We start from the raw sequence: 15,215 nt of genomic DNA, 5'->3' as shown, positions 1-15,215 counted from the left end.
TCTCTGCACGGGTTTACGCTGAACAAGGAAAACGGTACGCCTCAGGGCACCATCAGGTGTAACGATGAGGATTCCTTGCATTGATACAATGCATTTCATCTCAAAGGATCCCAGGGGAGATCTCGTACACATAGGAGGGGATCCGCTATATCTGCCGCTGAAGTTCAGCCCCACCTGGGAGACACACAGCGGCCATTCTGCACCAGCAGCCCCACTGGGAGACACACAGCAGTCCCACCTGGGAGACACACAGTGGCCATTCTGCACCAGCAGCCCCACTGGGAGACACACAGTGGCCATTCTGCACCAGCAGCCCCACTGGGAGACACACAGCAGCCCCACCTGGGAGACACACAGTAGCTATTCTGCACCAGCAGCCCCACTGGGAGACACACAGCGGCCATTCTGCACCAGAAACCCCACTGCACAGTGCCTCAGGTGGAGAAGTGAGATAGTACAGTACTTTACTAGTTGGATTTAGAGGAGCTTTATGGAGCTGAGACTGTATAAGACCAGAGGGGAATTTGTCTAGGACACTGGACTTAAAAACCCCAGCTCCTTTAAAAAGTGCCAAGGGATCTTTAAAGATCATCTCCTTGGGATCTTGTTTTATTTGTTTGGTTCATTTCATGTTCTGTTCATCAAACAACATTTTCATCAGTCATTTTGGAAAGAAAACTCTCATATGTGCTGAGAACCCTAAATATTTGTAAGCTAAGTTTTATAATGTAGATTTTTTTGTTGTGTCTAAGCGTTTTGCTCTGTAATACCTGTTATGTGTACTGTTTATACTAGAATGAGTAATATTTATTGTATTTTTAATACCTCTCAGAATATATATATATAATAGAGAGTTGCACCAGAAATAACTGTTTATTAGGTTTTTACATTCTCACCATATTGGAATTTAATTCATTTTTCAGCTGCTATTATTACTTTTTATTATTACCATTACTTGCTTATTTATAATTTTCTCCTCTTTACTATTAAAATAGCAAACATCAATCTAAACATCTTTTTAAGTACGACTCAGCATCTGTTGGTGAGTGGGTGTGCATATTATTACTTGTGTCTAAGGAATACTTTTGGATGAAAAAAGTGCTAGTACAGCAAATATTGCTGCAAGTGATCACATCCAGGTGCTCTTTGAAGGGTTTCCATGCCTACAGCAAGTAGATTATGCGGGAGACTATATAAAAACTATATACTGTATAATGTTGTGGGTAAAATATAAAAAACAAGACACTGAGATCATGGTGTGAGGTGAAAATGCATAATTCCCTTTATCTTTGAACAACACTTTATATATTAAGACACATTCACTTCCTTTTATTTTTCTAGATAATTTAATTACTTTAGTTTACACCAAAGTCACAAATTACTCAGCCTGCCCTAAGGACCAGACAGAAAAGACTATGCTGAGTGGATTTACATAATATTCTGTACAGTAGATGCACACCTTCCAGATTTATTCATACCCCCGATGAAACAGGAACAAGAACATCATAAAACAGAAGGCATTACAGAAAAAAATAGACGTATGTCATACTGTATCTTCATAGAGCAAAGTCATATTATTTTTTGTCCAGAAAACATGAGGGTCATATTTTTTCACACTCCCATATTTAGTCTTTTATATTTTTTGTTTGTTAGGGTTTTCTCAACATGAACTTCATCTTTTTTATGCCAAACATATCTCTGATGAGCATGTCCTAAAAGCTTGATTTTTCTTTCATCTGCCCATGATACATGGTTGCGATAGTTTTTCAGGTGCAAACTGCCTCTTTTTCTGGCTTGCCCTCAGAAAAGGATTTTTCCTTGGGACTCATTCATGAAGGCCACAGTCATACAGACAAGATCAAATTTCAGTTTTCAACACTCCTCCAATGAAACTACTGTTTATTTTTTTTATTTTCCTTTGCAAATACGTAAACGAGTTAACTCAATTTCAGCAGGCCACTATGCATATTGCCAGCACAGGGAAATAACTGCAGTCAATAACATGCTTGACTGTTTTGATTGAACTTGCAATCAGTTCCTGAGCAGTGAAAGAGCTCCCTGTTTGTCACAGAGTGATGCCTTTTCACTACATTTCATCCAAAGGGTCACATAAATGTTGATTAAGGGTGCAGCAGGTACTGTAAATTACCAAATGGCTGGATGAAAAGTGATATAGTTACATCTTAGGGGAGACAGGAAAAAACTAGACTGGAAAAACACAACTTTCTCTTCCCCTTTTGTTACATTTGTACACACACAAAACATCTCATAGAGGAATTTGTTGTGACCTTTTACAGACTTACTTTGCAAGAAAGCTGCTCAAAGGTCAGAGCAGTTCTTGTAAATGTGTGTTGGGGCATTTTCATTCCTGAATTGTCGAACAACAAAGATAGCAATTTCTGGATGAAACATTTAATCTCTGGAATACTACGGAGAATGAAATAAAGAGGTCATCTCGAAGGTGTAAATCAGGTGTAAATACTGTATATATATTTTATGAGCACTGTCATTATTATACAGATATATGATTCAGTGTACAGTATTTTGTGATGATGACCAAATCTCTGAAATGTTCAGTGAACTTTATTGTAAGTAATGTGTATTCTTTTCTCGGACCATTTTAAAAGATCACACATATGATGTACTAAACACACCCAATATGATTGGGAAATAATCTGCTATTCTGAGGAGTAGACGTTTGTTTGAATCATAGGAAACAAAAATCAGAACTATAGAATCTGTGAGTCACAGTGAAAGCGGGCTACAATTAACTTGTGCTTCATGAAAAAGTTGTTCTAAACAGACACTCAATGGCCTGTGTGGCCTGATATATGAATTTAGACATTAATTAGACATTTAATGTTGGATCGTTTTATTCAATGAATGCATGAAAAAGTAAATCCTTTTGTGTGTTATTTGTTTAATTGGGTTCTCTTTGTCTATTTTTATGACTTAGGTGAAGATCTGATCACATTTTTTAAGTCACATTCATGCAGAAATTCAGAAAATTCTAAAGGCTTCACAAACTTTCTAGAACCACTGTAGTAAATAGAGATCCCTCTGTGCACACAGACCCAGTACCTTCTAGACAGGGATTAGCCTGCTCTGGGTGATTACTCGCTGTTCCTAACGCCCTCTGTACTAAACTGCTGAGCTCGTCGCCTCACAACAGGCATAGGAGTGCGTCATGTCAGTGCAATGGGGGAAGAAGATGTAACCAGTCAAGCGAGAGCTGTGCAAGACGGGGACTCGTTACACCAACCTGACACACCATTCAAAACAAGGGAACAGAAAGCTGGGTGATGGAAACAGGGGATAAAACAGTGCAAAACCACCATCCGCATGCCTTCTGGAACAGCCAGTAGCAATTGAATTACAGTCTTAATGTCCACTTAATGAGCCCTTGGAATCTTTTCAGCTGAACTGTAGACAGAGACACAGCAGTGAAAAAGCCCAAATTAAGTCAGTTAATGATGTGCTCATAGCATCTGACTCGGCATCACTGAATAGTCTTCTCCTTCTCCACTTAAGTGCTGTTTTTGACAAAGTACAGCATTCTTCTGGATCACACCGAAATGTAAGTAGGAATGACTGGCTCTTCTCCTCTTTGGTTCAGATCCTACTTGGCGACCAGGAGTCAGTTATATTATTTCACACCATGGACTGGGGTTTCTCTGCTGACTACACTCAGATTTATGTGCAAACTAAATCAGATATGACCGCTGCAGTCTGCTTCACCGCCGCCTGTCCGATACTATCTGTAGACATACTTGTTAGACGCAACACAACTTTCTTGAGCTTAACAGTGACAAATCAGAAGTACTGATCATGAGAGAGATCACTTTATTGGCCATATGCAATCTCTTGCATTAGGAATTTGTCTTTTCACAGACCGCAGAGCGCAGGGTCAGCCATTCATACGGCACCCCTGGAGCAGTTGGGGTGAAGGGCCTTGCTCAGGGGCCCAGTGGAGTAGGATTCCTCTGCCAGCCGCGGGATACAAACCGGCAACCTTCCAGCCACAGGCGCAGATCCTGAGCCACAGACCCATCGCACCGCCCCAAAAGCATCATGGGCTCCCAACTTCGGCTACACAAACGTGATGCTGGTGGTAGTGCTGACGTTAAACCCTTGACAGAATTTAAGAGCCGGTGCTATTTTTAGTGGGTATTGTCATTAAACGTGCATGGCAGGAATGTCAGAAGGGTGTGTTTCTTCAGTTAAAACCCTTGCTCTGCCAACATCAAGCTGAAAAATTGATATGCACTTTTATTTAATTAAAGTTACACGGCTTTAAAACCTTTTTTTACTGAGTTGCCTACTAAAGTACTAGATGGAATCCAGAATTCTGTGGTTAAGGTGCTGACTAAAATTACTCTACTTTAGTATTTAACTCACGGCTGCTGTAAATTGCTCTGGCTTCCGATAAAATTTACAAATAGACTAACGTAATGTTTTAATGTTTCTTTATTAGCCCTATACAATTTCTTGCATTAGGAATTTGTCTTTTCGCAATACCCCAGCTTTTCTCCATGGAGACACAGACACGGAGAGAGAAGCTTGGGGTCAGAGTGCAGGGTCTGCCATTGTATGGCGCCCCTGGAGCAGTTGGGGTGAAGGGCCTTGCTCAGGGGCCCAATGGAGTAGGATTCCTCTGCCGGCTGTGGGATTTGAACCAGCAACCTTCCAGCCACAGGCGCAGATCCTGAGCCACAGAGCCACCACTCCGCCCCACTAGGTTCTCCTCTTACGTGTTGGACACTATAGCTAATAAAAAAGGATTTATTAAGTATAGCCCAAGGGAGGCATGGAGGTGCAGATGTCAGAGTTACTGCCTCACAGCACTGGGGCCCTGTTCTCAATCCCAGACTGGGGCTGCTGTCCGTGTGGAGTTTGTATGTTCTCCCCGTGTTTCCTCCAGTTTCCTGAAACCCTGGTGTGAGTGTGTGTGTGTGTGTGTGTGTGTGTGTGTGTGTGTGAGTGTGTGTGTGTCTGCCCTTAGCTGGGCTGGAGGCCCATCCCTGGCGCACCCTGGCCTGCGCCTGTGGCTTGCTGGGATAGGCTCCTGCTCCCCCGTGACCCTGAAATGGATAGAGGGGTTAGAAAATGGGAGGAAGGAAGTACAACCGAGGTCTTAATCCGAGCCCAGTTGATCTGTGCCTTCTTACTCTGCCCAAGACTGGGTTCCCACAATCGGCACCAGAGCCTTCCTGTGAGCAGCATCGTGCCTGAGGAGCTCACCGCTCATATCCTTTAGAGACTCGGCGACTGCGCACATCTTCAGAACTGTCACTTTTAAAATATACTGTCATTTAGTTTAGCGACCTGGTTTTCCAGGGTTGATGTGTTTATGCTTCTATTTCTTTTTACTCATGTGCTATTGTAAAGCACCTGAACGTCTTGTGAAGTGCTCACATATAAAACTGTATTCATTGTATTACAATACAAACACCCTTGATTTTATATAACCCCTTTCATGGAACATAGTCTCAAGACACTATAAACAAATCGATATTGCAAAAAGGCCAGTGTCCGAAGAGCACAAACAAGACAGGAGTCAACAATTGACAATTGTGGTCATTAAGAGATTTATTAGTAGTAATGTGGATTTGTAGAAGGTCAAGTAGGTAGAGGTGTCAGCTTATGGTTATATGGATTTGTATCTCTGTCCATCTAATTCATACAATAGATTCTACAAACTAAAAAACATTTAGCATGTCCCCCCCAGTGAAAGACAACTTTACTCGATGGGGATTTTTTCCTAATTGAATGTAATTGCAAAAGGAAGACTGCCATGCCATGCATACAAAAATCACAAAATATTCAGAAATCCCCAGTCTGAGTCTTCTGATCTCATTTGTATGGGTTATACACTGCCTTCATGCGCACCCCAGGAGTCTTTATTTATTACAACCACTTGAAACTCATAACAAAAGACACAGACTTGTTTATCTATGACATGATGTTAATGTTAATTGTACTTGACTTGTTCATCTAGTGGTTACATTTTTGAAGACGATACTCATGATTGTATAATCAGATTTACTTAGTTTTGACATTTATATTTTATATGCCATAAATTACCATAATAAACCATCGGCCTTTTAATCTGAAGTGTTTTTCTAGTCTAAAATGTTGTAGCTGATTTGAGCATTTAACAATTAACTATTTGTACCATCTGCAAACATAATAGAAACGTTATATACTCAGAAAATTCATCTGATCCTAATGTAGCAGAGAAAATTGGAAACTCTCCATTGAACTTATGTGTAGCCATAGTGGTTGTTATATTAAAAAAATATTAAAAAATGAAAAATAGATAATCAACTGGAAATACTGACATCAAATATAAACGCTCCCAACTCCTCAGGAAACCTGACAACATTGACCTAAGGTTTAATAAACAGACAACAGACGTTTTGGACGTCTCTAAAAGAGAAACGTCAGAAAGGAGCAAGACGAAATGAAAGCTCTCAGACAGTTCGTCTTCCATCAGTTTCTTTAATGGGTGTGGTCACATTCATTTTCAACAAGAGCCTCGTGTGAAAGTGTGGGGAGTCACAAGGGTTTTCACAGAAAACTGGAGACTTGAGATCCTGTCCTTTGCAACTTTCAGCAGCTGGAAGCATCAGACCTCTGATATCTGAGATGGTGATATCCAGGATGTCTTTGGAATTTGTGGTCAGCGTTCTGCTCACTTGGAGAATAGAGTCCCTACAGTTCATAATAGCCACCAGATACTGTATGTACACAAAAAGAATACCAATACCTTGGACTCGGGGATATACATGGTTATCTCGTATGTGATGCCCTGTAAGATGTTTTTCAAGCTAACCTGTGCAAGTACTGTACACACAGTCTCCTATTTGGCACAGTCAGGAGGCTGTCACATCCTTTGCAGAAGCAAAGCAGCCTGCAAAAAAGCTGGCCCAGAACACTTCTTCCACTTCAATCAACACGGTTACGCCCTACTGCGTAAAAAAAAAGTTTCTTACTTCATTGTAGCTCTGTATAAAGAGTAATGTCAGACTCAGTTACAGAAGTGGGAAACCACAATTATAATTATATTTCCTTGCATTGATATATCTCATTTCACAGCAGAGATCTCAAAGGATCCTGAAGTGGCTCTCCTACACATAGGAGGAGATTCATTACATCCACCACTGCCTCCAGCACAGTGCACCAGTACTGGTCTACCAGCACCACTTACTGCAGCAACCTGGATTTCCCTGGACATCTCCCACCCCAAACCAGGCCTGTTGATCACAGCATCAGGTTTGTCATGACTAGCCTTGCTTAGCCTGTGAGATCGGGTGACATCAGGCCACAGGGTGGTTGGGTTGATGCAATGTACAAACTAGAGAAGGATTTTATTAGTCTGAGATTTCTAAGTGTGAAATTTCTAGGATTTCTATGCTGAGACTGCAGTCTGAAACACTCAGGAAGAAAGCGTGCGAGCCTTGAGTCTCACAAGAGAGACATGTGGCAAGAGGAGAACTGACAGCAACTGCAGAGCGAAACGAGCCGATTAAACAGTGTCTCTGAGGACCAGATCAGTCTGACAGATAACGATGTGTGACCCTGAGACCAACCACGTGAAAAACCACAGGGTACCTCTGCCCTCAGAACAGAATAACACTTTTAACATACGATTTTACCTCGACTATCTTCATTTCAAATCTCTGTCGGTCAGTCAGCGGAACTGTAATGTCCTGAAATGTTGAATGAGCTCCCTCTTGTGGACAGATGGTCGAATCATAAAAGTTTAGTTTTATTTAGCTCAGCAGGGCAAATGTTTAATACCTCCATCTAACTGTAACGTAATGATGATGATAAATCAGTTTTTTTATTTACGTTATTAATATAACGTATATTATTATTATTATTATTATTATTATTATTATTATGGTGCTCAGTGGCGCTTGACAATTAATAATAATAATAATAATAATAATAATAATAATAATAATAATAATAATAATAATATCACCCTGCAACTCACAACTGGCAACCCACTGAAGCTAAGCAGGGGTGAGCCTGGTCAGTACCCTGCTGGCCCCACTGCCCTGTCTCTCTCACACCTGAAGAAGGCTCCACGGCCGAAACGTTGTGTTCTCTTTCTTCTTTTTTTCTTCAGGGAATAAACCTATTACTTGTTCCTTTGCAGCCTACGCATGCTGACGCAGCTACCCACCTAATAATAATAATAATAATAATAATAATAATAATAATAATAATAATAATAATAATAATAATAATAAACTTTATTTTATATAGCGCCTTTAAAGGTGGCTTCTCAAAGTTGATAGTTAGAGGATGATAATTAGACTTTACTCAGTATTTGTTACGGTGGCATATTTCAAATAGATTAAAATATAAAAATATCTTTTCACAGTTTTGATCATGGATAAATATGTATTTACAAAGTGGTTCTCGGATATAGTTGCCCCCGGAACTGATTTTGCCTGTTTGTCCGGCTGTGGAGCTGTTGGGATGATAATCAAGGTAGGACCAGTGGCGCCTCAGTTTGAATTGTCCTCCTATGCAGTAAGTTTGTGGGAAAGAGCAGATATACGCTTGTATATATGTCTTTTGTCTGCTAATATTCTGATAAATCAGCTCTCAAACATGAAATTTCGGTCAAAAATTGTTGATGTGGTCTGTCTCCAGCATTTTACACGTGAGTACGATTGTAAATGTTAGACAGCAGTCAGCTATGTAGTTGACTTATTATTGGTAGATACTAATCTACGTTATGGTTCATCTGAAATACTGCAGTTTCTTAGTAATAACCCCTTGAATAATTACCAGGGGATCGTAATTCTGAAACATTACTTTTTTATTTTTCCCCTGGACAGCAAGTACAGCTTTTACTGTGAACAATTTAATGAAACATTTTAACAACATTCTAATGTGATGCAATATTCTAGGACAATATGTAGTAAAGAGAAACATTACTGCTCAGCTAAGTAAATATTAGTCTATTGCTGTTTGTTCAGCTTTTTTTCTCCACCGGGGTAGGTGTGGTGAGTACCATCTCGAAATTGACAAAGACCTGCACACTGCGGCTCACTACCAGCAACCTGTATTTCATACTGTGTGATAAAGTTGCCAATGGGGGAGTCAGCATGTGGTGTGAGCTGTCTCAGGTAAGCTGTCCTATGTCATCAGTTTTGTCCTCTGGGTTTTGTTTCGCTGTTCCTTCTGAAGATCTTCACTGAGTTGACTTTGTCCGTGGCCTTGAGGATGTTTGAAAAATTGAACTGGGTCTTCTTTCAGGATTGTCTGTTCGAGACAAGATTCTGTTCTTTATGTCTGTCAACGAAGAACTTTCCTTTAAGTCCAGGAATGTGCCTGGGTGCTCTTTTCTGGACTGATTCATGCACAGCAACATCTTATTTTGTAATGTGTTAACCAAAACAGTAACAGTGTAAACAATATTTCATATGAGATCTTTGTACGGCATTGTACAATTTTAACATCATCCCTGTAGATTTAATTTCTACACTTATAACTATCTATTTTCATATTCGTAATGCCTTTTTATTTCTTCCTACTATAATCTAGACAATATAGAGTATGTTAACTAATGTCACGGTAAAGAAAAAACGAAGTCATTTCGTACACAAGTTTTTCAAGCAATGTGCTCTAGTTGATGTAGTTCTTCATTACTGAAAAATACTGATACGTTTCAATGTGTCACCAGGGCAACTTTTTCGATGAGTTTCAGCTGGAGGGTGTGTCGCCAGATGCCAACGAGATTTATCTAAAGCTTGCTCCCGAGAATCTCTCGAGGGCTCTGAAAACGGCGAATAATGCCAAATCCCTCAAGATCAAACTGACAAAAAAGCACTGTCCTTGCATCACTTTGGCAGTGGAACTGGTAAGATCCGCACATCCTCTAAATAGCCAATGGTGTTTCTTTAATTTCTCTGTTTGCAATGGATAAATGTAAACGGTCATTTTTTTTTAAATCCCAGATACATAGCAGCTTTGAATTGGATCTTAGGGTATCTTGTCATTGAGTGCTGATCATTAGGCCCTCTTGATGGATCAAAAATTCTTGTCCGGCCGTTTTCTCGAAGAAGTTGGGGTATGGGCTTCAACAACATAGCTGTGCAGCTTGTTCCACAGAAGTGCCTCGGTTTTAAATGCGCTTCAATCTACTTTTTACTAGGCTCACATTTCACAGCTCTTTCCTATGATGTTTGCTGGACCGACCTTTTGTGCTTTTTCTAGGATTTAGAATAATTGTATCAAGACCCCTAGTAATCTTCTGTGTTCAGGATGAAAAGAGGTCTTCAAAGTAAATCGCTTCTGCGTTCCCTTACCGCACAGTCAGATGTACTTTCAGTACTTTCTGGTTTGAAGCAGAAGCACACCGTTTTTACCCCCGCACTATCAAACTGTTAAACTCCCAGCCTCTCTCACTCTCACTCTCACCTATGATCTGAACCTCACAGTGCCTTCTTCCTTTCTTTCTTTCTCACCAAAAACCCAAACACACATCGAAAATCTACCTCTACCATACATGTCAAAAGCTCACTCCCCATAATTTCTATCCCTTTATTTCATTCTGTTGATGCATATTTTTGCACATAACCTGTTACCTTTTTGTTGTTTTGCACAATGCCTGTGTTTGTTTTTTTGCACATTGCCTGTTGTTGTTTTTTTGCACATTGCCTGTTGTTGTTTTTTTGCACACTGCCTGTTGTCTCTGTCTTTCTTTTGCTACACAATTGTATTGTTGTTGTTATTTTTCTCTTTGTACTACTTATGTCCGAGAGCTAGCTCAATAGCATTTCGTTATACCATATACCATGTATATGAGTGTAATGACAATAAACTTGAACTTGAACCGTGTTATTGAGACTTGTGATGAGATTGAAGCTAAAGACACCCGTCAGTAACCCAAAGCCTTCTTGTCCTCCAAAAGCCATCCTTAACCACCTCCAGCCGCGTCGTCACGCACGATATCCCTGTCGACGTCATCCCCAGGAAATTCTGGAACGACTTCCAGGAGCCAGCAGTGCCAGATTTTGATGTGAGTGATAAGCCTTCACTTCCTTCCAAATGCCAGATTTTAATATTGAAAAATAGTTTAGGCAGTAGAAGTATATATTTTCAACAGTGGTAGATATTCCAAGGATATTGTATTTTAAGTGTATGTTTTGAGAATATAGTTTATACATTCACAGACCTTATGTTGTGCATATTTTGTCTTTTTGTTTTCAATTTGTGGCTGTTGTTCATTGCTGGGATTTTGTCTCTGTCACATGGAAAGTTGTACCTGTGTGTTCTGAATTCGACAGGTTAGTATCAACCTGCCTTCACTGAAGATAATGAAGAATCTTGTAGACAGAATGAAGAATATTTCCAATTTTATTGTAAGTGACATTGGGGATCATTTCCAAAATGCTTTTTCATTGTAACATTATTCAAGGTCAAGAACATTTTTCTTGTCTAAAATAGCATTTTAATGAGTATGTTAACTCATGTGAAAAGGTTTATATATATCAAATATAAAAAACATCATCATCTTCCTCATTAAAAATAGTGTTAAAAGTGTAGCTGAGATATCCTAGAGAAATATGCTAAAGGTACAGTTTGCCATTTCAGCAAACAAACTGAAATCATGTTTGTTCACTGAAATGGAAAGTTAATCATGTCAGTCATCACGGAGTTTGCAATTTAAGAACGGCATACGTAAAATTAAATTCAAAGGCAAGTTCCTGAACACAGCATTCATACCAAAGTGCCCTTGTCTTCTTTATTGTAGCATCTCATTACGTTTTTATTGTTACTAAGTCGTACGTGTAAAATTAAAAAAAAAATCTTAACTTAAAATGCTGGGAAATTGTCAAAAAAGATGATTTCTTGTTGTTTGATTTTATCGAGGAATTAAAAGTTCCACATCTCTAGGTCAAGTGGTGTAGAGAGAGGTAAGGAGCCGAGGCACTCAACACTGTGATTGTCAGTGGAGTGTATTCAAGGGTCACCCCACTCCCCTCATAAAGCCATGGACCCGCCTTGCGTCTAAACAAAACATCAGACAAAGTTCCTCGTTTTAAAATAGTCCCGCTTTGCTTCTGCTTGTTCTTCCAGAATGTGGATTAATGCATATTCATGCTGTAATTTAACGAGGCAAAAGCAACCTACACCACTTTTAATGGTGCCATTACTAAAACAGGAATATCAATATCGACACCGTGGCGTTTTCAACACTGGGTTGGGTTCTGCCCGTGTGCGCTCTGTACCAGCTGCTGAAGAGCACATACTGCTCCTCTCTTTCACAGGTGCTGGAAGCAAACCGGAACGGCGAGATGAATCTGAAGATCGAAACCGATCTCGTGTCCGTGGCCACACACTTCAAAAACCTTGAAAATCCTCCCTGGGGTAAAGACTTTAGTGGTGGAAATCATGAATACGGGGGGGGGGTTGTGTTCATATATGTTGCTGAGCAAAAAACCTGAATCAAAGGCGCTTGTTAATGTTGGATTGTATGAAGCGAACTAGTGATTTCCCACCATTCTGCCCAATGCAGTTCATTGCCATGGCAGCACTCTCGCGTCACACCTCCGCCCGTGTTTTAATCAGCAACTGGAGCTAGCTGCTAGAAGGCAGCTTTTATTTTAGTATTCATTTTGCAATGCAACCTTGCTGGCTGAGGGTAGAGCCCTTCTGTTCTTACTCTGGCTTGTCTCTGCCTGCCTGAGCCAGACGGCGACGAATCCCAGGGCCCCAGTCAGGACCGACACCCCGAGACCATGGCAGAGGCCCGGATCGACATTAGGAAGCTTCAGCAGTTCCTCGCCGGGCAGCAGGTCAATCCTTGCAAAGCGGTGTGCAGTAAGTGTGTTTTGGCTGGCTACATGTCTGGAGTGGTATGAAAACACTCCTGGCAAGTCCAGAGTTGTTTGGCTACAGGCTTGGCTCTAAACTATTTGGAAGGGAAGACAATCACCTGCACTTTCACATGTAGATAATACAACTCTTACTAAAAGGCTGGGACACAGTACAGCAGATAGCACCTATTTGGAAGGCCTGGCACTGCGTGTCATGTACTCTGCAGAGTGTGCCATCGTTGACCATGCCTAATGGTAACATTCGTGACACTGGTATGAATATACAGTGGTAAAATAAATCTAAAGTGTGTTGGGGGGTGCTAATGTTACTACATCAGCATTCTGTATCTTTCCCAGAGAACAAAGGGAAGCGTGGTTTTTATGTCCTATATACTGTATATAGAAAAATACCACAGGGTTCATGATCAGCAGTTCAGTTCTCTTTCTCCAGTGTACCGTCTGGTCATTTGTATGTGAGAGAAAGTTATTGTGAAAAATAGTTTTGCACAAGCCTGCATGCCCAATGAACTGTAAATAAAGCAGTAGAGTGCCGCTGTCTTTTTCAGCCAGTAAAACTATTTGCTCACAGGTGCAAAGACAAAACTGAAGAAAACCGTTTTCCTCCAAACAATAGTGTAGTGTGTAGGTATCAAAAGCAAGATAACAGTATTTTTTTACATGGTTAGGCATTTAGATTGTTTCCTTGGCCTAAGAAGACTTGCATTGTCTTTCCGCTGGTTGCCCATGACTGCGAGTCTGTAAGTGTGTGCAGACAGGTGTTCCTTCCTGCAAAGATCAGAGCTGTCCCAGCCCTTCACACTGGAAACAAGGGCTGGTTCTCACGTCCAGCGTCGTTACCTGGAAGTGCGAAGGATCAGTGGTGTGGCTGCTATCTGCATTTCACTTCCTTTCACATGGAAACCTGCTGCAGAGGCAGGTGTTAATGGTTACACTTGCATGCTATACAGTTGAGGTGAAGGCTGCATTTCTTCTTTGCCTCGGGAAAAGTAGCTGCGTTCTCAGAAATCACACATAAATAACAATTGAACTTTTAACTCCTGAAGTCGGGCAGCAAGAATGTTTGTGGAGGATGCAAGCAAAACCCTTTAAACAAATGTGTAACTGTGTAACTTGACAGGAAAGACAGTTCAGTTCAGTTTACTGTCATATGCACAAGTGCGATGAAATGCTTATTTGCATGTACTGTATGCTCCAGTACAAAGACATTAAAGGAATCCCCAAAAACATAAAAGCAGATCAGCAGCAGCAACATGTTAAATAACACACAGCTTAATAAGATGTCAGACAAGCAGTGTGAGATAAAAGGGCGAAACCAGGATGACTCGTGTCCTCAGCGATACTCCCAGCCTTCCTGAGACAGTGAGTTGTAGAAATGAAGTAAAGGTTTGTGGGCTCACACCCAGAGAAGGCTCCACAGCGGAAACTTTGCGTTTCTTTTCTTCTCTTTTCAGCATATAGAGAGTTTATTAGCAGAATAAACCTGTTGTTCCATTGCAGCCTACGCAAGCTGGCAAAGCTACCTGCTTGAGTTGCACAAATGTCCACAGTAGAGGGGAGCTGTACTCCAATGACAGACTGGGTCGAGATGATTACCCCTGTAATGCCTTCTAGTCAGACAACGAGCTGCAGCCAAACCATTTCTACGAATTACTCACTCTGTTTTTCCCCTCCTTCTCGCTCAGATATTGTCAGCGGAAGGATTGTGCACTTCATTTTGCTTCACGAGGACGTGTCCCTGCAGTACTTTATACCAGCTGTGGCCTGAGAGGAGGCTTTCTGAGCTGGCGTGGCTCTAAGGGAGGTTTTTCTCCTCAGAACCATCTGGGTAGGTTTCAGAAGGAATAAGGGGTTTGTTTCTAAAAGACAGAGTGGAGAATCCAGCAGGCATCTCTTTCAGCATTTCACACAGTGTCTGGAAACCTGGACTGTAGACTGCAATGCTTGGAAAAGTTATTAATAACATCATCAGAACAAAAAGGAAGAAGGCTTTTATTCATTATTACCTACTCCTCCAATAGCAAAATCTAGGCACTGTATCCCTGATTTAATTCATGATCACATTCAGTTTTAATTTATCCGTCAGTCTTTAGAAATCATTGACTACGACTTGGAACAGTCAAACATATTTTGATTCTTTTTTATAATTAATACTCCTTTCACGGATAAATGCATTTGATTGCATAAACCCAATATTTATTTAACTGCAGTTAACTAAATCCACTAGATTTCCTGTGAATTATATATATCAAGGAGTGAGCAGGTTGGAACTGACTTGTTTTTTTTTATTTCACAGTTCTCTGTACAATATTTATCTTTTGTAAATAAAAAAGATTTTACTTCAGCGTGTCT

The 15,215-nt window shown here is 40.6% G+C and overlaps 1 protein-coding gene across 3 annotated transcripts; it reads left to right on the top strand.

Annotated features, from left to right (window-relative positions):
* Positions 1-8,521: 8,521 nt before the first annotated feature.
* On the top strand, positions 8,522-15,207 carry hus1 (HUS1 checkpoint clamp component). Of its 3 annotated transcripts, none has more exons than XM_069190867.1 (8): positions 8,522-8,680; positions 9,022-9,149; positions 9,707-9,883; positions 10,937-11,044; positions 11,313-11,387; positions 12,297-12,396; positions 12,721-12,849; positions 14,549-15,207. In XM_069190867.1, exons 1-8 carry the CDS (start codon positions 8,629-8,631, stop codon positions 14,629-14,631), a joined length of 852 nt encoding a protein of 283 aa, XP_069046968.1. In that variant the 5' UTR covers positions 8,522-8,628; the 3' UTR covers positions 14,632-15,207. The 3 variants fall into 3 exon arrangements, with proteins under 3 accessions (XP_069046968.1, XP_069046969.1, XP_069046970.1); XM_069190869.1 differs by having other exon boundaries at positions 8,529-8,547; XM_069190868.1 differs by lacking the exon at positions 11,313-11,387.
* The last annotated feature ends 8 nt before the right edge of the window (positions 15,208-15,215 follow it).

The sequence above is a fragment of the Lepisosteus oculatus genome, chromosome 6, assembly GCF_040954835.1.
Source record: "Lepisosteus oculatus isolate fLepOcu1 chromosome 6, fLepOcu1.hap2, whole genome shotgun sequence".
NCBI lineage: Eukaryota > Metazoa > Chordata > Actinopteri > Semionotiformes > Lepisosteidae > Lepisosteus > Lepisosteus oculatus.
Note: the sequence above shows the minus strand (reverse complement) of the source record. Positions and strands in the feature narration are given on the sequence as shown.

What these genes read in the sequence shown, in the direction of transcription:
- hus1 (XM_069190867.1), top strand. Translation starts at nt 8,629, where the DNA reads ATGAAATTTCGGTCAAAAATTGTTGATGTGGTCTGTCTCCAGCATTTT. An exon ending in CCTTGAAAATCCTCCCTGGG is followed by an intron (nt 12,397 to 12,720) that starts GTAAAGACTTTA and finishes TGCCTGAGCCAG; the next exon opens with ACGGCGACGAATCCCAGGGC. An exon ending in TCCTTGCAAAGCGGTGTGCA is followed by an intron (nt 12,850 to 14,548) that starts GTAAGTGTGTTT and finishes CTTCTCGCTCAG; the next exon opens with ATATTGTCAGCGGAAGGATT.